At 39.3% G+C, this 26,360-nt stretch overlaps 1 protein-coding gene and 1 long non-coding RNA gene across 5 annotated transcripts in view; one reads left to right on the top strand and one right to left on the bottom strand.

Annotated features, from left to right (window-relative positions):
* pcbp4 (poly(rC) binding protein 4) overlaps positions 1-25,317 on the bottom strand; it is a 52,631-nt gene extending 27,314 nt beyond the window's left edge. The window contains exons 1-5 of one of the 3 annotated variants that reach the window (XM_088439171.1): positions 25,172-25,317; positions 8,035-8,233; positions 6,424-6,447; positions 4,067-4,099; positions 876-992 (exon numbers count right to left, since the gene is read on the bottom strand). In XM_088439171.1, the coding sequence (XP_088295297.1) occupies positions 876-992; positions 4,067-4,099; positions 6,424-6,447; positions 8,035-8,142 (282 nt within the window). In that variant the 5' untranslated portion in view covers positions 8,143-8,233; positions 25,172-25,317. Of the gene's footprint in view, positions 1-875; positions 993-4,066; positions 4,100-6,423; positions 6,448-8,034; positions 8,234-16,620; positions 16,913-25,171 lie in introns of those variants that run through there. The other 2 variants (XM_088439187.1, XM_088439179.1) reach the window with 2 other exon arrangements.
* Positions 16,719-19,190, top strand: LOC148427200 (uncharacterized). Of its 2 annotated transcripts, none has more exons than XR_015868400.1 (2): positions 16,719-16,969; positions 18,980-19,190. It is a non-coding gene; the product is annotated as an uncharacterized LOC148427200 (long non-coding RNA). The 2 variants fall into 2 exon arrangements; XR_015868401.1 differs by having other exon boundaries at positions 18,977-19,190.
* Positions 25,318-26,360: the final 1,043 nt, after the last annotated feature.

Below are 26,360 nucleotides of genomic sequence, written 5' to 3'. Positions count from 1 at the left end.
CTGAGAGCACATTAGTGACGCTGTTGAGATGGGGCTTAGGAAATGATTTTTGGATCGTGTGGAGAAATGACTTTGGGTTCTTTTATGTCCTTCGTCATCCAACACAGGCAAATGTTTGTTTATTCTGCTCAGTATTTCGATACCTTTACAAGCCGTTTAAATGCATTAATTAAAAAACAAAAGTAGTTTTTGTTACCAATAGTTACAAATAGCAATAACAAGCCCAACTGCTTGAGAAAAAAAAAGGCAGATTTTCCTTGTTTTGAATGAGAAGTCCACAGAATTACCTTGTATTATGTGTGATAAATAATGACACTCATTTTACTTGTGTACAACTGCTGTAAATGGTTAGCGTGCGTAAAAGTAAAAAGTCCAAACAATTTTTGGCCCAATTCATTAGTCATTTCAGCGATGGCGATGGCTAACATGAACGCTTCAGACTCCTTGTTACCTAGCAATAGCGTTAGCCTTTTCAGATGGACACATAGCATTTGTGCTGTTGTTTTTAATTGAAGGGCGGCCATTTTGTCACTGGCTATGGCCTGAAAATTACACCACAGTTGCTGAGGGCAACAGCCAGTCACAGCTCACCTGCTTTCTGATTTAGGTCATGTGACATTCGAAAGCAGCGCTGCGACAGGTTGCTACCTCAACCTCGAGCAACCTTGATGTCATTTTCAAAACGGCTGCCCCCTGAGATGGATAAAAACTTGTAAATGTTGCTGCTTAAATCATATTCCACAAACACAATATTAATTAAAATGGCTTATTTAAAACATCTGCATAAAACAGATTTTAAAACAGGTCTCAATGCATTTTTCGATATGTTGTATGATAGCTTGAATGATTACATTATTCGCAGAAACTTGTGCTACCTCTTCTAGTTTGTATGTGATCATGGTGAAGGCTCTGAAGACGCTTTCTGTGGATCCAGTGATGGTGATGATCCTCTCTGGACAGGAACCTTCTGAAATGTTGACTCGAGCGCTGCTCTATAGGGACATAAGTCAACAGATGCAACATTTATTACTTATCCCTGACTGGTGACTTGGTTTTTGTTTGTACTTGTTTGGTTAGCAGTGTAACGGCTAAGATGTATTGGGATTTTCACACTCTGATTTTGCCACGAATGTTCACAACCAATCTACACCTAGTGGAAAATTCTTTTTTTTTTTCCCCAAAGGAATGTATGGAACCTGAGATGATTAGGAGTGTTAGCTAAACCATGACATTACTCAACAATGCCATATGGCGTTTTTATACCACAACAGACTGGGAATAGAGTCCAAAAAGAACAGTGTAATGTTTCAGTAAATCCTTTAATTGCGTAATGAATCATAATCATAATTACAATGATTATGTGAACAGTTTTAGTTATTTTAATAGCTACTGTAAAAGCCTTGAAAAAAAAACTAGGGGAGCAGATACCATTTATATTACACTTCTAATCTTGATATAGACTGCCTGACTGAATGCTGGGAAATATTTTTTTCAGTGGTCTGTTGCTTTAAGTACAAAAGTTGAACCCAGCCATTTGGTCCATAAATGACTTTTTCTTCAGTCATTCTGGGCAGTTGCAGTTTTAATAGGTTTTAACCAAAGTAAGAAACTAATAAACGGGGGATTCAAAGAAGGTATCTGGGAGTATTTTATTTCAGCAACTCCAAAAACTAAAGCATGAAATGTCATCTGTTTTATTCCTTGCTTATCTGCCTAAAAACGACGCCACTCATGACAATGTGCATCTATGTAAAACTTAATCTAAAGACATACATTTTGCAAAGAGTCACTATGACACAATTTAGCTATATGTTGTTTAGTGTTCCAATTAATTTGCTTTTATTTTGAATCCTTTCCCATTAAAACGCATTAAAGTACATTTGTTGATACCTGCTGAAACCCTGTTGAAATATCACATACCCCTGGAAGTGCCTTCACATACCCTCAGGGGCACTGGTACGTCCACTTGAGACCCACTGCTGAATACCATTACCATATAGGGATTTGATTAGAGTTTTCGGTGGTAGCGATGCTTAATTATGTAGCATTCTAATGAAATATCATGGCTAATCAAAAAAGCAAGAGACGGCCGAAAGACAGGCGATCTAATGTCGCCTCTTCTCTGGGAACAATCGGTGACTGCGTTATAAATCTTCTGCCTTCATCCGCTCTCGTTCAGCGTCCTTGATTTCAAGGTTTCAGTCACGTGAGCAGTGACAGCATGCTGCTATGTCCTCTGGGCCAATTTCTCCAGTCACTCCAGTGAGTCATGCTCCCACTGTGACTGTGCGACCCACTGGAGGGGAAGGGGAGGGGGGGGAGGATGACGGCATGATACATGTACACTTGGAAACGCAAGCCAAACTGGCTGGCTGGACGACGGAACGGTCGGATGACGGCCGCGGGCGGCTGTTTGGTCCGGCGGCTTTGCGCGGCTGCATCGTCGCATGACCTCACAGTACAGTCCTCCTTCTCGTTATCCATCCGCCACGAAAAGAACACGACATAAAACCTTTGCAACTAGAGAGGAAATCAAATGTACCTCTGTGGCGTCGAGCTAATTACGTTGTAATACAAGTCAAAACAACACATTCGATAAGATGCGCCCTTGGGATTGGCGAAAAGAGATTCGAGTGGAAAACTGGCGTTGTTAAAGATGAAAGGAATGAGATCGGGGTTCTGGTGAGTGAGCAGCTTGATAAGAAACAAACAAAGAAGAAGTTAGGATTGAAAGTCACAGACATATTCAGAAAAGCTTACGGCGTTTGTTAATGGCAGTCCACTTGGCTATGATTGGACCATTTCACGAGCCAAGAGGTTACAATTGAGAGCCAATCGAATCCTGGGGAGAAAGTGGCGGTTGCCAAATGGGGGTATGCGTACCCCTGGGGGTATGTGAATACATTTCAGAGACTATGTGGGGTTTTAACAGGGTCTCCACAGATATCAGCAAATCTAATTCACTGCTGTAGGAAGGGTATCTATTTTTTAGAAAACAAAAATGCTCAAATGTATCGTACTGACTCGTTTGGAAACCATTGTTTGCCTTTTATTTTGTGAAGTTTTATGCAGATGACCATCGTCATTAGATGCAATTTTGCAGCAGACGAGCCAGAAATAAAACAGATACTGTGCACCGTGATACAAATGTAGTTCCGGTGTTTGACATTTCACACATGGGTAGCACAACCCTCTGTAACCTTTTTTTTTTTCATCCAAATATACTTTGCACTTGCTAGTGGGTGCATGGCTGGAAAAAATATTTCACAGTTCTACTATACATCATTCAAAAAAGGTTGCAGTCCAACATGATAGGCAGCTGTGAGCGCCACATATAATTAAAAGGGAAAATAAATGACAAATCAAACATGTTCTGTCATGCCTCAGCCATCATCAAGGTTAAGTGGAAAATACTTTTGGTGTAATCCTACAAAAGCAACTTGCATGGACTTGGAGGAAGTAGAAAAACGTAGACCTGCCATTGTGGAGCGTCAAACTCATTAAAACACATTTACAGGTACATATTTGAATAAATTAATACGTTCACAAGTGCCTTCAAACATGTTTCCGAGTATGTTTAAACGTACTTTCAGATATATATGAATATACGTGCAAATCCGTTTGAACGTACTTGCAAATACGTCAGCGTGCATTTTTAGGCTAAGTGCTAAAAAACAGCATTTTTTTTTCCCCATAATGCTACGAGGTACGCTTAATGATAATAATTAATGATAATATGGAAACAAATGCTATCTTGTCAGCATTTAGCCTACAGTTAGGGTAAAGTTATACTTGGGCATATTTGCAATTATGTTGTGTTATGAAATATCTACACACATTTTTGAAAATATATTTGAATGTTCTTGCAAGTATATACAAATGATTTTGTCAGTCAAAAAATGTCGACCATGCTTCCAAAAGGACGTAACAGCAAGTTGTTATTTGCTTCCACACTCAGGATGTCGTGAGAAAGAAGAGAGGAGATTGCAAATGCGATGAAGGGTAGGGTTCATTTACTGATGACGAAATGAGATGATTGCGGCTGTAAGTGGCGCACGTAACGTACCTCCTCACGTATTCGTTTCACAGTCTCTCCTTTCTGGAAAAAGAACAAAATAAAGGACAGCTTTAAAGCAGATTCATATGTTCCAAAAAAAAACCCAAATATTTCAGATGTATGATTATTCACAAGCAATTAACATCAAGCCCGATTGGGATTCAGCAGAATGTTCTACTGCGCCGTTCTGATGCAATCGTGTGTCACACAAAGCAGCCTCAGACACATTCTGTGAGAGGAGGATATGTGAGTTCTGACATTGATGAAGACTTACTACCAGGAAAAAAAAGATATAACAAGTTCAAATTTGTGTCACACTCCTCTACTTCACTCGGGATTGCATTATTCCTGTCTTGGTTTCCTTCTCATTTTTCAGTTTGCCCCTCGCCCACCCACTGACCATCTCCTCCTTACATCTTAACCCTTGTGCAATATTCTGTCCATTTTTGGGTCACTTTCTTCAATCATTCTCACAATATGTAATATTGTTGGGATAACCAATGATTTGCGGTTCTTTTGATTGTGATTCTACTGTCCTGTTTGCTATTGACTGGGGGACGAAAGAGAGAGAGAGCGAGAGAGAGCGAGAGAGAGAGCGAGAGAGAGAGAGAGAGAGAGAGAGAGAGAGAGAGCGAGAGGGTAAGTCACGGCTTGTCTTGTATGGAGCTGGTCCATTGAGTTCAAGTGCCGCAGAGCACCAAACCTGTCTCTCCCTTTTCTATTCCCTGTGGATCTTTCAAACGCATCAGCTGGGGCGCTGCATCTCCGCAATAAAAGACGATTCGATATGTATGAAAAACATTTTCTAGAGGAACAATTCAATTGGGTTTAATTTGGCGAGATTATGATTTGATTTGATCCGGTGCGGCTGTCAACTTTTGTCGTGCTTATTGATATTGAAAAACATGCAAAAAGCTATCCAATTTCCTAGCTAATTCAGTTTCGAGAAACAACAAATTTATACAGCATTCAAACGCTATGATACGGTCGTTGATCTGTTCACCTTTCATTTGTGTGTGTACATATAAGTGATTTGAGAAAGACACACTTCGGGCTATACAATTAATCAAATTAATTCAATTAAGTCTTTGAGTTAAAAAGTAACAATTTGGAAATTAGCAAAGCAGTGAAGTCAATGTTTTCCACAGTTGGCAGAATGCTGAATGGGTTGTTTGCAAAACAGGTTTACAATATTAACTGCATTCTTAACAGTTGCATTTAACCCCTTTATCGTATTTTGACCATTTTTGCTTAATTTCCTTCCACATTATTCTCACGGTATTTTATTCAGGGGACAGCACATTTATGGTAGGGCGATAACTGTGTGGTCATGCCATCTATGGCAATTTTGACATGTCATCATCTGGGTGAAATTTCAGCTTCCTAGTGTCATCTTTCAATGCTTTTCCTTTGATGTGCAATGCTTTGTAAAGATCGGATTGGACAAAAATACCCTTCAAGAGTTATGAACATGCTAAACTATCTATTTTTTGCACAAGCTAGGAATGTTCACGTTAAACCATATTTAAAATCTATATAAATGGGTCATCTAACTTTTAAATAAATGCTTATCAGTTCTATAACTTCAAGTGCAAATCTATTAAAATTGACTGAAAAAAATCAAGAGTTCATTATTTATTCATTTATTTATTCATTTAATTGTAATATATAGTTTTTTTTTAATTAAAGAATTGAAAACTATTTACAAAAACATAACATCGATACATACAAGTTGATTAGGATTCATTTTGTTTTGGTCCAACCAGATGTCGTCGTTTCTCAAGGCAACACCGCCCAAGTTTTTAAGCAAAGAAGTTTCATTTTGCAGCATTTGTTGCGTCATCATTCTTTCCGGGCTCACTTTCCGTTGGTGAAAATCCATTTTTTTGTGCCTCCATCTTGTATTGATGCAGGTGTTTTATTACAAGGCAGCTGGGCCCTGGCGAACTGACACCGTGAGTGCCCACCAGGGGCCAACAGGAAAGCATCCGTAGAGTTCAGTTTCAACAGAAGGCTTGCAGTCAATACACTAATGTTTTTTTTTTTTTTTTTCCTCTCGCTCTCTCCTTTGATGGATTGCAGTGTTGCATTAGGCGTAATGGGGACGGTTGCGGGCTTGCTTTGAGGCAATTACATTTAGGCTGAGGGGTTTCCAACCAACAGGCTTTCTGCTGACTTCCAGTAAAAGTAGCTAAGAGCGCTACGGTTTGTGAATCATAAAAGGTTTCCAATATAAGATATGACGTATAGAGTAATTGACCCATCTCAAACCTAAATTCAAAGTATCACTCAAAGTGATCGAAGATTACCGTAAATTAAGCTTGTGCACAAATGTATCGCAAAAGAAGAAATAAAAAGACTCTTACCTTTCCTATGATGCTGCCAACCTCCTATAATAAAAACAGAAATACAAATTCAGAACATCAAGCAAAGCAAAGAACATGGCTGCAGTCTATGACAGCTGCACACATTTTATATTCAGACCTTATCGCTGATTCGGATGTAAAATTCATGCGTGTAAGTAAGCGCTTTCCGTGCCTGTCCGATTTGCCGTTCTCGGGGCAAGACAGCGTTCAAACAGCTGAGTGGGCGTGGCATCTATATTTCATTGGCCTATGAATCAGTTATGACTGAGCTACATGAATTCTGCCTAGCAACAAGGTACCGGCCAAAACGGACTGTAGCGCTTTGTTTTCTATTGCTGGGAATGCTGATTCGGCTTATGAGCAAGGTTTTTAATTCAGGTTATAAAAAAACACGACAAAAAAACCAACCAAATACCTAAAATTGAAAAGACGTTATCATTAACAAAATTAAATTGAAAAAATAGAAAGGCTAGACATCAGTTTATTTCCTGACCAATACCAGTATACAATACGTGCCATTACGAAGTACTGATACTTTTAATACAAAATTAAACCCTCCCATTAAAAACATAATTAATATATATATATATATATATATATATATATATATATATATATATATATATATATATATATATATATATATATATATATATATATACAGTATATATATAATATAAAAATTCAATTTATCTGTCCTCGCCCATCCCTGTTAAAAAGGCTTAGCTACAATGTAAAATAATAAAAACAAATACATGCAAAAATGATTTTCATTTTGGTTAATTAATTTCTATACATACATTTTAAGGCTGACTAACTTGAGCCTTAATTAACTTATCCTCAATTATTTCAGGTCAACTATACAGTATAGCCATAATTTGGTAAGTTATTTGGTAATTATTTTACTTTAGTCGTCCCCAGTACTTTCATTAGGGATGAGCCAGTACCTATGTCATGTTTATGGGTCATGCCTGGCCTAATGTCAAAGTAACGGTACTCATAATCACAGCCAATACTCGTGTGATACATGGACTAACAAGAAACTCCAAATTAGGTAAAGAAAACTGTCATTAATTTCATGCAATTAAAAAACAACAACAACAAAAAACGATATTGAAACATCAATCTTTCTTTGAAGAAATTCCTTTTTTTTTGAGGCGGTGGAAATTTTGTGTTTCAAAAGTATCAGGACTTGGGATCAGCGTCGGCAATTATGCAACCAGAGAACTCGCAGTGGTATTAGGCTAGAATTAAAGTAGTATCCCTACCTTTCATTACTTTTTTTCATCAAATGGCATTAAAACACAGAATGAAATGTAATAAAGCTAACGAAGACAAACGACCCGTCTTAAAAATGAACTGAATTTGCAAAACAAAAGACTAAACCTCATGTATAACAAATATAAACTAAACCAACTAACTAAATTAACCATTCACAAATGCAAAACTATGATGTTTCATTTTGACTGTGCAATCATTTTTAACCGTCTTTGTGAGCTAAGTCCTCAGTGACCTAATTTCTTCCAAGAGAACGATGAGTACAGTTTGATTCCACGTCATTTCTTTGAAACGGGCGTGTATAATTCATGAGACTTTTTTTTTTTTTTTTACCTTTCCATGCATGAGCAGTCGTAATGTGAGGGTCACTCCCAAGCCCCCGTCTCCAAAGTCCTGCTCACAGTTCATAGTGATGTGGGAGTGGCACGCAGGGAGACGCATGAACAAGGCTCATCCGCTGGTCACACACTCGGAGCAAAGGCCGGCGCGCGCTCGCTCACTCGCTGGCTCTCCGAGGTCCTGCAGTGCTGCTCTGAAACAGAAGCAAAATGAATTTAACTTCTTTTCATCGGAGTGCAGTCATGTGCGCAAAAACAATTATTTCCACTTGTTTCAAGAAGCTGAATATATCAATTCCATAAAGTGCCACTGAGTTAGCTGATTTGGCACGAAATATTACTATATTATTGTACATAGGTCATATTCATGTCAGTTTATCAACTGATGAATTTAGGGATTGGGAAGCGCTCTGAAGAGTGAACAAAAATGGTATTTTTAGGAATGCTTTGTTTGATATCACCTTCAGATGATCTGATTAAATAAGTCAAATTTGAGTAAATTGGCACAACCTCCTTTTTCTCAATTTTCTCCTCACTTCTTCCATTTTGTCTTCTATTCGGGGAACCTTCAATTGGCTGACATCTTTCATTTAAATAGATTCAACAATTTTCATGATTTTAATCAATTTGATAGAAGAAATAAACCCAACATTTATCTAAAGGTTTGATTTATTTAAAAAAATAATCCAGCTGAAAATGTTCAGACAAAAATAATGAATACTGAATTTAAAAAAACGTTTTAATGTAAACCAAACATTTACAGCTTATGCATAACTTGCTAAAAGGGCTAATCCATTTATTTGGCCATATTAAGCAGCAAAACGTTAATATTTTGTATATCATTAATTTGATAACTAAATAAATCAACCTGTGCTTAAGGATCAGGTCACAACCATCATGTGACGTTCATCAGCTCAACCGTGAGTGAGTGGTCATCACCTGAGCCTTTATTGAAGTCATTTGCTTGTTTTTTAAAGTTAATAGCATATGATTTCCGAAATCCCAAAGACGTAATTTTACGTTTTTAATAACACCGCCATTCAAACCCCTTTTTTTAATATATATTTTCATTGCTAAAGGACTTACTTTACTGCTAAAATGGCGAAAAAAAATGTACGATCCTGTTAAAAGCTACAGTTCTATGAAGTTTATATAAGTATAATATGGTGACTTGACAAAAATATTTACTAATACAAAACGCCTTGAATAAAGCACTTTACTGGGATAACAGGCCAACACAAATTGCAAACTCCCCTTTAATGAAGCATTGGGCAACAAAAAAGCTTGCAAAATGAGCACAACGCAGACTTTTTTGTAAGAACCGTGGGCGATTCACGCCCATTTGTCTCTTTGTGTCGTAAATCCAGTGATTTTCTACAAATGGCCAGCAGTTGTTCAGGGAGGGAAACTGGGAGACAGTGGAGGTTTTGTCCTTTGGGAATCTAGCATGTCTGTACTCCATTTCAAGGCAATCTATTCAATAGCGCTAAAATGAGCTGCAGTGGATTTTATTGGCAATTTAATGACAGCGGGTAACTGAGCTGTCTTCTTGGACTAATCAAGGTCACTTGTTAGCCTAGCCGACGGCTTCTCCGCTGACTTTGCCGGACATGCTCTTCTTGCGTGAACCTTTCATAAATCTGCATGCCGTCGGTACATGCAGTGAGCTATGCTAGGAGATCATGTTTAATAAATGGGTATTATTTTAGATGAGATCCGACTCCCGGGAGACGTGTTGTAGGCCACTTTATTGCTTTTGCTTAGTGCACAAGGCCATTACGGCTTGGTTGCTTTATTTATGCACTTGAAGCTGGCGGAGACACGCTCAGATGCCTGCGCACATCCCTCTTAAGATGTCATAAAGCTCAACCGCCTGTGTGCGCGCGTGTGTGTGTTGATTCCTCCACGGGACAGCGTGGCGTGCCAATTCATCAGTAAGCACTAACTGCAGCAAAGAGTCGTTTGGATGGATTAAATCGCAGCAAATCAATTTCCCGGGGAGACGCTCGGACTTGTGACAGTGAAAAGTCCGTCCCCGCGTAATTTCCGTTTAGTTCTGACTCAGGTCAAGAGGGTGATGGGAATATTCGCAGGCTGTCAGCGACAGATAGGAGGCCGAGTGATGATGAATTTATCTTGAGTCCATAAGGACAACACATGTTTCAGCTCCACTAGTCTAATCATGTTGTTTTCATTTGATGAATAATTCAATCCCAAATATGTATTTTTTTCTCTCAATTTTCAAAAAAAATATTTTTTCTAGTGTTAGAGTAAGGGAGGGTCTGAAAATGGCTGGCACTGAATAAGTAAATAATGCATTTCTGGAACATGAATTAAGAGGCAAAATCCACTGTTTTTTAAGCATGACGTTTTTTATGCTATTGACTGAAAATATTATTGCCTTGGTTTTTCCTTTAACTTCCTTTGCTTTGGCAATTGATCTGGATGATATGGACCCCCAAAAAATTCAAATTTTGTTCTTTCCCCCAATCGTTCTGGATGATTACAATTTTAAACAAAGTAGTAAATCCAACAAACATTTAACATTTATTAAACAATAAATTATGTGCAAAATGTGCAGAAAACAATTATAGATATTGATTTTGAATCCGTTTTCATGTAAACTAAAACCATTTTCAGCAATAAAAGGGAATATTTTGTCTATAATTCATTCGATAACGAAATGATCTGTTGAAAATTTTTTGAAAAACATTTTGTCCCTCGCTGTCGACTGAAACTGACATCATCCGAGCTTGGAGACTCGGGTAACAACCAATCATGGCTCACCGATTGTTCATGTGATGTTCACAAGCTGAGGTGTGATTGATTATTACTAGAGCATTCAGCACATGATTTCAATTAGAGTTGAGTTTTGAAAAGTATGATTCATACACGTACAATAACATTCATTCAGAAAAAATTCATAGCTTATGCGAAGAAATAGCAATTCCTACCATGTGCGTCGCTTGCCTCAAAACCATTTAAATAGTTAATCATAGGAAACTATTGCACAGAACCTCAATTTCACGATTGCGCTAATGTTCAAATCATTGATTCATAAAATGACGGCCTAATCAAACAAATTTGATTGATTGGCCAGCTCTACAGAGGCACTGCAAGGGCATAACTGATAGATGACACAGATGGCTATTGGTTGGCCTGATGTGGATTTGCGTGGGTTGACAACAAGGCACGTGCTCTGACTGGGCGAGGGCGGTCAGCATCTCAACTCCTCATTTACAGAATCCCAAGCATTCCAGGATGAACACGGCCTCTTTGTTCTCAATTAGAAAAGCGAATTGGCGAAGCCGAGACCGGAGCGCCACCGTCGCAAGTCGCCACCAATGCGTGCCGACATATCCCAGAGCGGAGAGCAAAGCAAACGCAGCTTCCGGAAAACATCTCTTCATATTAGCGATGCAGACGAAGTATAGTCCGCCAGCCTTTATTTGTGGCGCACATGTCATGTGAGCAGTTTTCCGGATTTGAAATTTATGTTTGTGAAATAATGCCTTTAGCTCGGTTATTAAAATATTATTTTAATATTAAATATTAAATTACATATTATTATGTTATATTATTAAAATAACTAGAGAAAAGAAAAATGACCATTTTGGGACAAACAACCTCTCTAAGGTCTTTCAACCCTAACCCTTTCATTTCAAAGCAGCCAAAAGGTTTAAATTCTAATCAAAATTGATGAGAATAAAGAATTTTGCCCATACTTTACTCACAAAAATACTCCTATTTTCAGGTATTGAGTTTTGTCCATACTGCACAGCACTTGCTTTAGGCCAATTGTTTTGAATGGCGAGTGTATATGCATGATTGATAGAGATGCTCAAAGCAATCCTTCATTTATCCTCAGAAAAGCGTTGGACTGGATTTCACTTTAGGAGTAAACACAGGCAATCGGGCCACATCAAAGCTGTCCCGGCTCAAAGCGTTCAGAGCACACAACTCTATAGCCAGAGGTGATTTGGTTTTTTTCTTCCCGCCACCCCCCATGGCAGTTTCTTCCGGAACAACCACACCAGAGAAACTCGCCGAGGTGAAAAAGAGTTTTTACAATGAGCTCGTCTGCAAGACTCGGCTGCCCACACCTGTTCCGAGACAAACACGTCCCAGGCGTCGAAGAGACGACCGAGCGGGCGGCCTTCTACCAAATGCGCTCTCCTGACACGTATGCTGAGAGACGCTCTCAGGGTTCCCCGCCGCATATAGAACATCAAGAAGGTCGGCCATATAGAGTGTTTGCTTGGTAAACAAGGCGGGGTGTCCCCGGGGCGTGGGCGCAATCGGAGCATGACGCGACGGGGTGTCAACGTGAGCACACGTGTGATGGCGACGGCACGAGGAGGAAGACCATTCACACGTATGCTCCAGCCCCCCTCACACACACGCGCGCAAAAACAAAGTGCGCATGTTCAGCTGTTGGGATGAAAGAAGACAACAATTCACACACCGCCACGCACACAGGAAGCGGCTAGTTGAAATACAAAGGCCGAATACCTTCCATTGAACTCAAGTCCTACTGGTTGCCTTTAGTTTGACTGTCACAAAGGCGCTAAGTTGTTTCTATAGGACTTATTTATTTTTTCCAGTAGCATGGAGCATTTGTAAGTAGGGCTGAAGGTTCGGACAATGCAATCTCGATTCTATTTTTCCAATCAAGCACTCAACGACATCAGACCATATACACTTTAAAAGCTATTATTCCACTAATGTAAAGACACTAAATATGTTTTGTGCAAGGCGGTCCTTTTTAAAATGTTCTAAAATGCTTCCTAGACTTCCTGTCTTACTTGCCATCATGTATAAATATGCAATTAGGCATAGTAAGATATGTAAAACATTTCCGCATATTTTTGCTTGAGACTTATGGCAATATGACTTAAATTTCATATTCTGGTGTTAATTAAATTTAATGGACATTTATCAGTGAGTCTAGAATTTCAAAAATCATTTGATTGTTTTTTAATGTGAAAAGGTAAATATTTCCTGCTGGAAATTGTAGTAGTATAATAGCATTTTTTATGTAATCATGTCTGCTTTTTATTTATGGAATGAAATCCATTTACCATTTTAAAAGGTATTTGCATAATGTACTTTATTACTGGTGTGCACGGGCATATTACAGTATATAAATCCATGCTGCAGTGTAGCAAACTAGCTTAGCAACAGGCTTTGCCAAACAGCTGCAAAAGATATGACTTCCCTAGCATGGTGATGGAGACATGATGTTTTTTATTTTTTAACTAGTTCAGAGCTGGTTAGTGTGACCTGTCATGCTGCTGATCGGTGAATTTGTGGGATTTAAAAAAAAAAAAAAAAAACACAACGCAGCTTGAAATCACGTTGTATGAAATCAAGATCTCAGTCTCAAAACGTGACATTTTTCATCCTCATATGAAAGCATCATGTTATCTGTAGAAATTAGGGCCCAGGCTAATGCCAGAATTCCGATAGCGTTCATTCCGTTTTGCTGATTGCCATGACAAAGTTTTCTAGCAAACACGCAAAACTTTTCCGTTGTCGCAGCCTAAAACAATGTTTGCCTACGTGAGCCGACACAATGAGAGCATCTTGCCCTGAGACGAAAACAAACCACAAAAGGAGAAAGAAAATGAGTATTCCATTAGTACTTGATGTTCGTCTTCACTGGCGGACAGTTAGTAGCTGTTGTCTCGCTCCAATTTAAATGAGATCCTGCGGGTGCAGACGCGCACGTACGCGCACAGATGACACACGTAAACAAACTTGAGTGACATTCGCGAAGCCTGCCTATACCTTGGGAGAATGTTCCGAGGAGGACTACATGTGCAGCTAATGGCGGACTCATCTGAAATGCTGACAGGTCCGGCTTCATACAGACATGACTTGATGAAATGAGCACCATTTCCTTTTGATGAGCGCTCGAAAGCGCGTGTTTGGATAAGCTCGAGTCGGGTGGCGGCTGCAAGGCCAGCCGGGACTCATCGGTAAGCTTGCAATCGGAGATGGCGTGCCGCGTTTTGATGAGGCTCATCTCAAGAGTCTTCTTTGATACCTGCTATCATTTTTTATTTAATATATGCAAAATAATAATCAACAATCAACATGTGAATAACCCACACTGAAACGAATGGTTGGCCCGTTGAATCAGCCCAATAGCAGCCGACCAATAGCAGACCAGCATCTTAGGGATGCTGTGACACTGACTAAAAGCAGGCTAGTAACTTAGTGCTGCCGTGACGCCGACCAATAGCACATCAGCATTTTAGTGAGGTATGCAGTGACACATGTAGCAATGTATGAGCGTGGTGCGACTTGCACTCATACACACCCAAGTTTGAACTTTGTAATTGTTGCTGCTGCCGTAAAATATGAAAATGCTAAGAGGGGATGAAAAAACATTGTATTCCACTCCGTAAAGTGAAAAAAAACGTAAGCAAAGGATGCCGTAATCCGGGGGTGCACTGTACATAGTGCAACATAAACTAAGCATACGTGTTTACACGCATTCAACCGTGAGTCGCACAAACACATACAGTATGGCCCATGAATACTGAAATCACATTCAAACTCAATAAATGGGAATGGGCACACACCTGTCACCATTTAAAGAGCATTTCATTACCGATTAAAGTTCAACTTTTTTTTTTGTACATTAACTGCTATTCAAAACTGTAAGTCCTGCCATTATGCCCCAGGTCCATCAGAAGAAAAACAGCCCTAAAGCATGATGCTGCCACCACCACACTTTATTGTATGTAGGCTATTTTTAAACCGATACCAGAACCAGTACGTAACTATTGAGTAGTCACCGATACAAAGAATCAATACCATTATACACAAAATTTACAACCCAATAAAAGAAGGATATCTATATATTATTATTACCACATATTAAATTAACTACATTGTTTTAATATTGTAAAATGGCTCAGAAAGAACCATGCACTACCCATACTTTAAAAGAAGGTATCAACACAATATCAAGTATTGGTATCAGTGCTTCCCAATCCAAAAGAAGTATCTATAATTTTCACGTCTGCCCAAAAAATAATAGTACACACATATAACCATTGTAGATAAAATGTTGCTACGGACTTAGAGGCACTTAAGAAAAGGAAAGGTTCCACAATCTTTCCGGGAGGTGAAGAGCGAAGCAGTGAAACGGGAGACGCGGTGCTTCATCTCTCGGGGTGTCTGTCTCAGCTGTGTCACATATAATGGGACGGGTCAGTCCTTGGCGCGCAGGGGCCCATCCTCCCGATCAGACCTTGGCTTCATTTAGAGTTGAAGCATAACCGTGTCAAAGCCAAGCGCTTGTCAGCCGCAAGGCCCTCGAGAGACCCTGTGACTGCATGCTGCTCCCTGCGCCTGATGCTCTTTGAAACGCTCTTTGTGTAATATTACCTGAAGCAACAACAGGCCATATATATATCGCCAGTTTGCCGCCAGTTTGATCTGATTTGTGTTTATTAGAACAGTTTTGTTGAAAAGGCTAAGTTTGTCCAGGGTCTTTATCGAGGTAATTATACTCCATAAAAACTAAAAATCTAAAAATCCTTACAAACATAAAATGAAATCGAGAAACTAGATAAGCAAAATTATACCAAACAATGTTATGGAAAATTGCAATAGGTCTTTCTTTTTCCTTTGAGACACCTTAACAATTGGTGTTCAAAACCCTTAGGACAATTGTCCCTGTTATAAAAGTGTTGATACAAATAATACATTTTTAACTTTCAACACTGCAGATCTTAACTACAAACAGGTCGATATTTTATAACGTCACTGATTTTAATGCATTTGTATTTTGGGACCAATGACAGTTTTTTTTTTTTTTTAATACACAATAACTCCTAGGGTTCCCATTATGAAATGTGTCAATAAAAAAAAAAACACTTTTTGTGCTTTCAACACTTTTTTTGTGCTGTTTTCAATTATATCAGCCATTTGTATTCATCTATCATCTATTCATATTAAGTTTGAAATATACTTGTTTTTTATGCTTCATGCTGTTTTCAGCCCATTACACACAGCTTTTTTTTTTTGCAAGAAGTAAACACAAAAAATGTATTATTTCCCAGGATAATGTTTTAAAGTGGATTAATTCAGACAATTCTGTTAGAGCCTTTAGTCAGTAAATCATTCATAACATCACTGATTTTAATGCACTTTCATTTTTTTCTAAATCTGTCAAGGATTATTTTTTTGAGGGGAGATAGCGTACTGAAAGTACTCGTGGTTTTGGTAATTAGTATCGGTAACCACGCAGGAGTTGAGAACTAATATCGGTATAGGTTTGGAAAAAAAACAAAAACAAATCAAACATCCCTAATATTTATATAATTCGATAACTATGTTTAACGGATTTCCGCATGGATGCATTTTTTTTTTTTTGCCTTGACGCACCCATCACTGGACAATTTAATACAATATCTTTTGAGCCGAATAAATGATTGAACACCTTCCTCATAATAAAAGTGTGGCACAGCTTTTTAAATATAGAGCACTGTCAAGTTAGATAAGGCTCCTCAATTTCTCCCTCATGCCTTCAACTCTCTTATCTAGACAAGAAAAGATTTCTCACTGTTGTTGCAACTGCCGTTCCTTTTTTTAGCAGCACGTTGACAGGCCAGAAGCTCCAGATTCCGCAAATGACTGCCTCGTCTCCGCGTTGGGCGGATCGATACTCCCTTCCTGTCGTTACAACTCGTTATCCCGTTAGGCTGTCCGGGACGCGGAACCGACCTCGGCCTGAGCTCAATCTGCATACTTAGGAGCCCAGTGGATCCAATATGGCTAATGAACGGCAGCATAATGGACACACTTAATGGCAGTCAATCCTGGGCCATCGCTTTCCGCTTGTGTCGGGCTGCGGCAATATTTGGATGCTTGGAACATCCTTGGGTGGCCGGCGCACATCATGACTTCACCCGGTGACTTTGAACCGTCTTCTCATTAATTTAATCGGTTTCTTCCTGCGCCTGTCTCGGTGAAATGACACACACGTGCTGATAACGAACCTTACGGGTTATTCTGGGATGACGTTCGTTATCTTCTGAGTGCTTCCAGGCCCGCAGTCAGCGGTGTGGTCTCAGCTTGTAAAGCTACTCGGGCGCCTATTGTCTCCAGTTTGCCGCTCCCAACCAAACGCCTAACTACAGTTTCTTTTGTCTCGGAAAAGGGCTGAATAATTAGAAGATTGCGTTGTGATTTTGCTGACTTTTTCCATGATGCCCTTTCGTACAGAAATATTTACAAACGGGACGGAAAATTTGATCATAGCATCAAAACATTAAAAGTGAATACATTAAGAACATTTAAGTGGAAATGTGAGGCATGGTTTCATCATTTTTACAACGTTGTATTAAACTTGCTTTCTACGTGTATAAATGTACAATTATATGGAATAATGTATTTTAAAGACACACTTTTAAAGCAAAAAAAAAAAGGGTTTAAATTTTACAGTACAGTATTGCATAGATATGGGCAGTTCATGGGGGGCGACCAAATGTTCAAAGGAAAAACAAGGAAGCTAAAAAAAAAAAAAAGTATGTCACATTATGTTGTCCTGAAACCCAGCCTATTTATTTATGTCCACTGTAGAGGATATTAGTTTTTGGTTTGACTCATTGGAGCTCAACTACCTAAGTCCTGGTGTGCTTGGTAGAGGACATCCTAGCCTTTCCAATGATGTCTCATATGTTTGGGTGGGATGCGATTCACTTTGCTGTCTTACTCAGACAAAATGGACACAACAGGGGACACAAATGAATGATTTAGATTTCATAAAGATATTTAAAGATTTTTTTCCTTATTTATGTTGAACATTTAACTGCTGAGCAAGATGGCCTAAAATTCATACCATGGAACGAATTAAATCTCACAGAAATGCTCTGTGTAAAAATGCAATTTTGATTACGGAAATATTTCTGAGTATGTTATTTCAGGTGTCAAAGGTAAATATTACCTGTTGAAAATTCCAGACTTTACTCTGTTAGTCTCTGCTTCTTTTCATTCAAACTTTTTCATGTAAGCATGTCTGCAAGAAGACAAAAAACAATTTGACCAAATAAATAAACACACTGTAACAATCTTGATCTGTCTAGACCTCAGTCCTGCAAAATAGCCAAAATAAGTGCAATTACTATAATATGTTGGTATAATAAATGTTTAATGATGTCAGGAGCAACCAATTCATTTTCGTTTTTGCGCGAGCGCTAACTGTGTTGCTGTCGTCTTATCTCTAGATACTCGTTGATTGTGATGCAAATGTGCTATTCATAGCTGGTTGCTTTCACTTGTAACACAGTTGTTGCCAGACTTCAGTGAAGTGCACCGAGTAGCATTTATTTTGAGTGTATTGTGCCTACCTTTTATGTTAAAAGCTTGATTTTCTATCATTGTGGGGAGCCATTCACAGACTCCCTTGAAAAACCTTTTAGATTCGACGCAACCTTCTGTCTTGGTGTATCTGGGTTATTCTGGGATGTCACTTGTTATCTGCTGAGTGTTTCCAGAACCACTCAGTGATGTTAAGCCTTACTTAGGCAGGCAAGAGTCAAAATGTCATATATCATTTCCTAATCACTGTCGCAATTCCGTCCACAAAATGAGTTTCTTATTATAGATATATTACAAGTACCGGCATCTGGGTTTTGGATGGAAGTCCAGACATTATCCCTCTTTCAGTAGAATTTGATTTTTCTGGTCATTTGGCTTTTCGACGACTTGTGATAGAGCTTCTTCTTATTTGAAGGCTTCAATTCAGACTGTATTGCTTTCTGAATGGCTGTTGGCGTGATGGAGAATACGCTTGGGCAGGATATTAACTGAGGCTTTTATCCCATAGCTTTCAGTGGATGAAGGTCACAGTGTATCTGCAGAATGACTTTCCTCGCTGTAGCTCGCTTTCATCCCTGCTTTCCTCCCATCCTCCACAGCAGAACATGAGTCAGAGAATCTGACACCTAGCAGGGCACGGGAGGAGAGAGGAGACGGGAGGAGGTCGCGCACGGGAGAATGGAGGCAAACTGAGAAGGAGAGACCGACAAACGGGAGGAGTGGATCGATATGTCAACGAAAGAGCTAACCTGAGACGTCGCTCCTTCCTGCAGCACTGTATAAAAATGGCAATTAAATGAATCTACGCTCAAATGGTGCTCCGAGCCCTAACTGACTGCGCCATAAATCACAGGTGAAGACATACCTTCTACACGGAGGCATGACACTGGGGTACAATTTAAGAAAATAATCTGTAGAATTGGATTTTTATACTGATTAAAACAAAAGAATGGCTTGCTAATGACAAAGTTGAAGTTGTTTTTACACATACTTTGCTACAGCTATGTGCCAACTTGTTTGTATCATCATAACTGAGACGGCGCTGAGGTGAGAGTTGTTTGTAGCTCCCAATAGGTCAGAAGGAAGTAGCTCAACAATGGAATCTCAATTTTGTTCAGTCAATTTGGACATTTACGTTTTCATTGATTTTCACCAAAGTACTGAACGGAAGTGTAATTCATCCAAAAATAATTCATGTTCAAAATGTTCAAATAGCAATAACACTGATTTTAAATCAGTTTTGACTTTACAAAATCCATAACTTTTACGAAATGTGTTAAATTGACACAATTAAATAGTAACTATTGTAAACATGTCTTGTAAACCACACATCATGTATTCTACATTTTTTTTTTTTTTTTTTTGGTCAAATAGATTTTGTGGTGTATTTTGAGCTGTAATGCTACCCGTTGTGTGTCAGGCAATGCATGATGGGTAAGCCCGGCTTTGAGTTGCGTGGTACCGCCTTTTGTTATGACTACGTGCTATGCTTATAAAGAGTTAACACTACGTCGTAGTATCATTGTATCATTGTGATATTAAGTAGCAAAGCAGAGTATAACTAATTTCATAAAATAAAAAAGGTGTTTATTTTTATAAGGCAAACTGTGTAAATGTTGCTTGGTGCATGACATTTTGCTATTTTGGCACTTAAAGGATTATGATGGGAATATTAAAAAAAATAATTTAAAAAAACACTTCGTTTAATCTGTTAGAATGCTAGAAATTGGCTGTCAGATTCTCTTTTTAAAAAATGGCCAGCTTTAAGAGAGTTAAAGAGACACTGTGTAAGATTTAGACCATTTTCCATTAAAAAGGAATAAATTAAATGATGAATTTAAAACACTTGCAAATAAATGTGTTCTTTACGACCAACAGTTTTAAATATAATCAAAGGTCTAGCTTTGTGGCACTCCTCGAGAGGCTGCCATATTTATTATAGCTACGGACAATTTTAAATGCAGCACCTCCTGCTGTCCGTAATGAAAAATGGACAAAATCTTACACAGTGTCCCTTTAAGGACAATGACAATATGTCAGAAAAATCTCAATTTGATTTCTTCCAAAATTTTTCACCCCTAGTCATTCAGACTATCAATATCTGCAAACAGAAAACGAGCATAATAACAAAGAAGTGGATTATAGATAGGATTATATATAGGATTATAGATATATATATATATATACTGTATATATATATATATATATATATATATATATATATATATATATATATATATATATATATATATATATATATATATATATATATATATATATATATATATGCTTTTCTCATGTTTGAAGAAAAGAGGAAATCTAAAACTATTTAAAAAAAACACACACAAATTTTAGTGTATACCCAAAGATACAAGTTCAAAACAACTCTTAGACCAAACACAACAAAAAGTGGCTTAACAATCATGTTTACAGCATCACAGGTTGTCGGCGTATCATCTGGACTTGAGCGGTACCGTGCACTTTGGTATTACATAAGCTCCAAAACAAACCCAGCACAAACCCAAAAATAGTGCGGTCCCCGCTAAATATTTCAGGCACTCAGCAGCTGAAGGGGGTGATAAAAAGCTTGTCTCGTCATTGGTCCTTTCCACAAAGAGCCGCTGATGCAGATGGCCGCTTGAAAGAAGGCTGTGTCATGCCCACAAAAGGGGCAACGCTGTCATGAAGGTAGTCAGTCGCCTGGCATTTACTTTTTATGAGATCCACTTTCTGAACAGTGCACACTCCATAAAAAGCTGCTCCTTGCGGGGAGAAAATCAAATCCTCAATCTCGTGAGGCAAAAAAAAAAAATAAAGAAGGCGACAAGCGGTATCATGAGGGCCGTGGGGTCAAAACAGCAGCTCTTAAAACAGCGTCATCTTTTCAAAGCCGGGCTGGCCCGCGGCGCAGTCAGCCACCGGGTCGGGCTTAAGAACGGCGGCGAGGGGTCACGATGGCTTTCAAAGAAAGACTCCCTTCATTGCTCGACAACAAAATGACGGGCGCTGTTGCCGGATGACAAACCGGCGTTCATGTGACGCCCTTCTTGTACAACAGAGCCCGGTTTATGCTGGAGCACAACGATAAAGGATCTGTGTCAGTCGACCGTACGAGAGACGATGAGCGGAGGGGCCCCGTGAGTCTGACGTTATTAGATAGCAACAAGCACAGGTTAATTGCTCCCAGGCAGGTTAATTGCTACATGTGATTTATCACAGAGATTGTGGAGGAAATTAATTTGCAGGGTAACAAAGCTCTTAAGATCTTTATGAAAGCTTTTCAATGACACGCCGTACAAGTGCTCAGCTTATACAGGACGGTTCAAAAATATTGGGACATTGAAGCGATTGTCTTTTTTTTTTTCTTCAAAACGACTCATTGTTTTCGCAGTATGCTTCAGATCATCGTCCGTCTGCACTGTGCAGCGACTGAAGCGTTTGGCTGAACATGAGCGGATCATCAGATTGCTGGAAGGGCTACAAAACCCATCCTGCTGCTTCAGTAAATTCAAGGGTAGCAGTTCCATTCACAGCCATTCAACATGCCCTTCTGGCCTTTGAACAGCTGAGCATCCCATTATCCCTTTATGGGATGGATGGAAGTAGCCCCAAAAATTAAAACTGCTAGTCTGCATTTAAAGCAGATGCTTTGTTTTCCTTTCAAATCTGTTGAGGGTGTGTTTAGAGCCAAAAAAAACAAGAATTGTATCCATGATCCAATATTTTCGATTTGGAACGAATGACTCACGCAATTTCGCAATCGTATGATATTGATTTGAATTTAAGACGTCAATAGTATGAATGAAGCTAGTTTTTTTCACAGGGTATACAGTTTTTCTTCTCACTGTGAAATACCCAAATACCCACTCTCCCTCTCTCTCTTGCTCGCTCGCTCTTTCTCTCCAAACCAAAAAGAAGATATCCCAGTTCCCGTTTCAGACCATTGGCCTTCCAAATTTGTACCGATGTGCTGAAATCCTGCACCCCCAGTGGTTCTCATACCCCCATTTCAAAACCGCTGGGTTTAAGCACTGCTATGTATGCTTGTAGACTCTATCTGGGAGTGGCATTAAAGCTCGAAGACTCTTTTTGAGTTCACTTTCATCAGTCTCTGCTGGCAAGTCAAAGTAAAATATTGGTCAAATGAAAGCTTGAGAGTCAGATGTGTGTCGAGGCACGAGCAAAAAATAATTGTCAGCCAAGCCAAGTGAAATTGTCTGATAACCCACAGACTTCCGAGTCGGGAATGTCTGTTTTCGGAAGACGAGCGTGATTATTGTCAGCTTCCAGACGCCGGAGCGTCACGTGGCAGGCCTGGCTTGTGTTATTTATGAAGCCTCTCAGTCCCTGCCCTCGCTCTGCAGCACAGATGCAGGTGGGGTTTCATTATTGAAGATGCTCTTCCACTTCTTATTAGATCTCCTTCTTGCAGAGTGCATTACCGAATTGCATTTGGACAGAGAGTGAGCTCTGCACGAGGGTCTGCCTTTGGGGCCGTGGAGTGCATCCTAACGACAGATGTGCAACATTAGCTTACAGCGTTTCTTTTTTTTTTTTTTTTTCTCAGGCACATACAGTGTATGTGTATTTGAGGTCAGGCCTCGTTTTCTTATTGAGTTCCACGTGTGAATGGGAAGATGTATGATGAAGTCTTGAAAAAAGAAAGAAAAAAATACCACCATAATTCAGCCAAAATAACTTCTTGCAGTTGCACACTAAGTAATACACAATTGTTCAGTTGTGTCCTACTTCTTTCCACTTTTGTCGGAGTGCTCTCGCTGCAGGCTGGCGGGGCATTTGCAAGATTCATGAGCATCTCCAGGCTGTGAGGACCATGATTCTCTGCATCAATCAAATGCTCCTCTCCCAGCTGTTTATTGATTCTATTTTACAGACTGGAAGGACAACACGGTGTTTAATCTAAAAAACAAGAAGAATCATCTCTGTATGTAATGGTAAATATTAGCACAAGGAGTATATATAGCTAAACTGCAACGTCTGCGGTTCACTGGTTTTGATGTTGTTTCATCCTAGTTTGATGAAAGTACCATTACCTAAAGCTGTCTGGGCGTCACCATCTTATCTCCATTCGCAAATGCAATGCGGATGATGCTCAGTGTGTTATTGGGTGAACAAAAATTCTGCACACACCCACTCTACAAGAGCTGTTGAGCAGAAATCACAATGAAAGAGAACCTAGCCATCGAATTTCCTTGCAATCTGTGAATAATTACACAATGTTCAGTCACAACGACAGTAGCACTTGCCTGTTAGGTGGATGTGACACGTTTTATTTTCAAATTAAGAGCAAATGAATTGGAACATGAAGGAACTCGTTGCTACATTGTGTTATAGTGAGCCCTTTGCAAACCATTTTATTTTGTTAAGTGTGTGTATTTTTGTTTGTTATGCAAGTTTTCAGCAGATGAGCCATAAATAAAACTGATGATGTTACACAATCTACCTTCTGGATTTGCTAAAAAAAATGCAAGGGTAGCACTATAAATGTATTTGTTTTATAAATCAAACACATGAGGCAGTGTACTCTGTTTTAAGTCCTTTTTTTCATCCAAAAGATGTTTTGCACTGGTTAGGATATCTTGGCTTAGAACGTGTTTCACAGGGGGGTATATACAACAGTGAAACAGTTTGGAAAAATGTAATTATATACACGATACAGTTAAGTGCCTAAAAAGACATTTCATTATAATAAACTGTCATTGTACTTTTTATTGTTGTAGTTAATCACAAGTACTATTGGTGTCTGTATTTGGTATCGTTGACTACTCGAGAGTTGAGCAGTCTTACTTGTATCGCTCTTCTGAGAGCAAAGTACGCGTTTCACGTAGAGGTATGCATCGTACATGCCTATACGTGACAAAAGCTCAATTTATTGATTTAACTCAGTGGAAACAGCTACATATCAATATCAAATCTCTACATTGGTAAGTGATTACTTATACAACATTCCTCGGGAATCCCAATGCCCCAAGGCAAGCTTTATTTTATTCTTTAAATAAGATCCGTGTCAGCAGGCACTCAGATGGTGACCCCATATGCGATAGACAGCATTTGGCCTTTAAAAAGAAAAAATTCTGATTTTTCTTGGTGTTGGGAATACCAATTTTGCATGTTGTCATTTAACCTTAGAGTACATTTAATATGGAACATTTTAAATACTAAATTGAATCTGACACCCCTCAATAACCCAAAACATCCAACAACAACAACAAACCTTGACTTTACTGATCAAATTAAGCCCATCGGAGAATTGTCCACTTGCCAACCACGACTGGCATCAAAACGTGACTTTGCTTTTGCTTTGGCGTCTTTCTTCTACCCGAGGCAGCTTTGCCATCCAGATGCAGCGCTAATGCAATTGGGCATCTGGGTGAATAATGGTGCTGTCACACAAGTCGCTGCCTCAGCACCAAGCGGGCGGGCGCCCACGCCAGCCGACTTGGAGCTGAAAGAGCTTTGTGTTCTTCCCGACCGACTCGCTCCGGCTTCCATTATCAGCCCAACTGGACGAGGACAACGCGACGATTGTGGTCGCACTCACTCGCTCGCTCACTCGCTCACTCGCTCGCTCACTCACTCACTCACTCACTCACTCACTCACTCACTCACTCACTCACTCACTCACTCACTCACTCACACAGGAGACTGTGACACTTCACGTCTTGATCAATTCAGCAAGATTGCACAAAAAGGCGCCCACGCATGGAAATTAATGCTCCCCCAATTGACAAGTTGGGACAACAAGGCACACAAAACGCGTGCCTTCGTCCTACCTGTTCGGATGCAATCGCTCGAAGGCTCCGGTTAAACAGTCGCCATTGATCGGAGTTTCTCGAGATTTGTATCCACATGAGAGTCAAACCGAGCGCGGTACAGCACAGTCCGCTCGCAGTGATGGAGAGACACAAGTGAGAGGCAGGCGGGCGGTCCGCGGCTGAGGGGTGGAAGGGAGGGGGGGTTACATCCCCTTTCTCACCCACCCCCACTACGTTGGCCTGCACGCTGCTGCTTCTCCTGTCCTCATAGGACCTCTGCTGGAGCACCAGCTATCTTGACATTTAATATCAACGCAAATATAGGAAACCTGTCTTTCTTTTTTTTAATTTTACTGTATTTGTGTGTTTGTGGCGGGGTTGGGTGTAACATTCTTTTGAAATGTCAAGATCTTTTGGTCCTGTGGCGGTGATAACTGTCGTTGAATACGCGGGTGTATCTTTTTTTAAATAATAAACACAAACATACAAATGAACTTGACTTGGCACGCGTTGCAAAAATTGAAATCTGTAATTCGCTGGTTGGATTAATATTGAATTAGTAGAGCACGAGTTTCCTTTGAAGTATAGATTATTCAGAAACAGGTGAAGGCGCGCTATCTAGTGGATTTAATTGAGCATCGCAACTATTGCGTCAACATTGAAATGACGTTGCCAACAAACGTTTACGGTACCAGACTTTAAACCAGCGGTGTCCAAATTACGTCCCAGAGGGCATTTGTGGCCCGACGCATATAACAAAAGGACATTTTGACATGGCATAGAACGCTATTTAAAAAAAAAAAAAAAAAAAAAAAACTTTGATTAGAAAAAAAAAGCCTAATCACTTTTCACCAAAAACCTAGATGTAGCAGTTTTGTTTAATAATTACTTTATACAGACAGTGTGTGGTTGCTTGCTAGATAAATATTGAAGGAGTTAAAATAAAAATAAATCTAACACATATGTCCAGACACCGCTGCTTTAAATGATCGGGATTTTGGGGGCCCTTCACCGATTAGCGAGTTTAAAATAATGGACAACAGATTGTATGTTGTTTGTATAGAATCAACAACAATATGGCGTTTGTTACTATTTATTTATGATGCAGAAGTTTTCTAAGTAGGTAAGTGCTGCAAATGTTCTTAGATGTACTGTATCTCTCTGTTACCAATATATCGTATGTCAAATTTGACACGCCGTATTAAAG

Source organism: Hippichthys cyanospilos, chromosome 2, assembly GCF_059441005.1.
Source record: "Hippichthys cyanospilos isolate Australia breed blue-spotted pipefish chromosome 2, RoL_Hcya_1.0, whole genome shotgun sequence".
In the NCBI taxonomy this organism is placed as follows: domain Eukaryota; kingdom Metazoa; phylum Chordata; class Actinopteri; order Syngnathiformes; family Syngnathidae; genus Hippichthys; species Hippichthys cyanospilos.
Note: the sequence above shows the minus strand (reverse complement) of the source record. Positions and strands in the feature narration are given on the sequence as shown.